The sequence below is a fragment of the Aplysia californica genome, unplaced genomic scaffold (genome assembly GCF_000002075.1).
Source record: "Aplysia californica isolate F4 #8 unplaced genomic scaffold, AplCal3.0 scaffold00414, whole genome shotgun sequence".
In the NCBI taxonomy this organism is placed as follows: Eukaryota; Metazoa; Mollusca; class Gastropoda; order Aplysiida; family Aplysiidae; genus Aplysia; species Aplysia californica.
In genome coordinates this window covers 533,930-535,139 of record NW_004797684.1, presented here as the reverse complement: position 1 = coordinate 535,139, position 1,210 = coordinate 533,930, and the positions used below count along the sequence as shown (strand labels likewise).

Here is a 1,210-nt window from a genome sequence, read left to right as displayed (position 1 = left end):
TCTCTCTCTCTCTCTCTCTCTCTCTCTCTCTGACTCCTTGCTGAACTGAATCGACACTTACTAATCAATCCACTGTCCTACACCGTACGAAACTCTTCACTTTTTTTCCACCATGAACTTTCACACTCTACTGTCTAAAATTCCAACCTCTATTCAACACAAATTCCCACCCTTTTTCGCTCCTTAAAAAAAATCTTCTCCCACATGCATTTTCAGAGAACAACTTTCAGCTGAGCAGCGTCCCAGAGGCGTGTCGTTCCCTGCCCTTGTGCCCTTGCAACTCGCCCAGCTGCACCGCCTACGCACGTCCCTCCTCCCCCTATCACAGAGGCCCCTCCCCCTACTCTCGAGGCTCCTCCCCTTTCCAGCGGACGCCAATACCATCTCTGTCAGCAGTGCACGCCCTACAGCCACCGACATACCCTCTCAGTAGTTCAGTGGACGCTTTACCTGGTAAGTGAGCAGTTTTATCTAACGTTGCCCGTTTCAACACAATTTGGGTTTTTTAAAAACAAAACAACTGGTTACACTTCCTAACAACCCGTATCATAACGCCCTGTAAGAAAGGATACAGCACGATAAGAACTCTTCGGACAGTTAAGATTCTCACAAACTGGTTTAATCCCAGACTGGCCTTACGAAAGTCTAATGTGTAAGCTAATGGTTCAACGGCATGCCCATCTGCTTCTTGACTGCTGGAGTAAAACCTAATTAGAGGGCGTAGTTCTGAGAGATTTTAAACATATTATTTAAAAAAGGGGGAACGGGGTTAAGTGCCTTGTCATAGACAAACATATAGCTTATGGCGTCATTGGAATCTCCAGCCCGTATTCTATCCAACTAAGTGCAAACGATTCTGGTAAACATTGTGAGGACATAATATTATTATGAATGAAAAACAAACAAAAATTAAAACAAAAGCTAAAGATCCCCACTTTAAAAAAACCCCAACCCAAACAAACAACAGCAACAACCCAAACTCCTTGTTACATTTAAAAAGCAGGCTTAACTCTGTTTTCCTCATGATGCTTAATATCATAATCGGGACACGTATCCTTCTTCTAGAACTAAACCCTTCAGTTTGGTTGATTTCAGTTTGGGTTAATTTTGCATCGCTCTGTCAAATTAAGGTTACTCCGAAAAAGGAAATTAATTGGGTGCTGTTATCTCCAATCACCAATCGGACTCACAGCCCCTATCCCTACCCCCT

The 1,210-nt window shown here is 43.5% G+C and overlaps 1 protein-coding gene across 1 annotated transcript in view; it reads left to right on the top strand.

The window, feature by feature from the left end:
- The window catches only part of LOC101856366 (H2.0-like homeobox protein), a gene marked incomplete in the record, with an annotated part of 39,060 nt that overhangs the window by 26,909 nt on the left and 10,941 nt on the right, over positions 1-1,210 (top strand). The window contains 1 exon segment of the mRNA XM_013085863.2: positions 215-455. Within this exon segment, the coding sequence (XP_012941317.1) occupies positions 215-455 (241 nt within the window).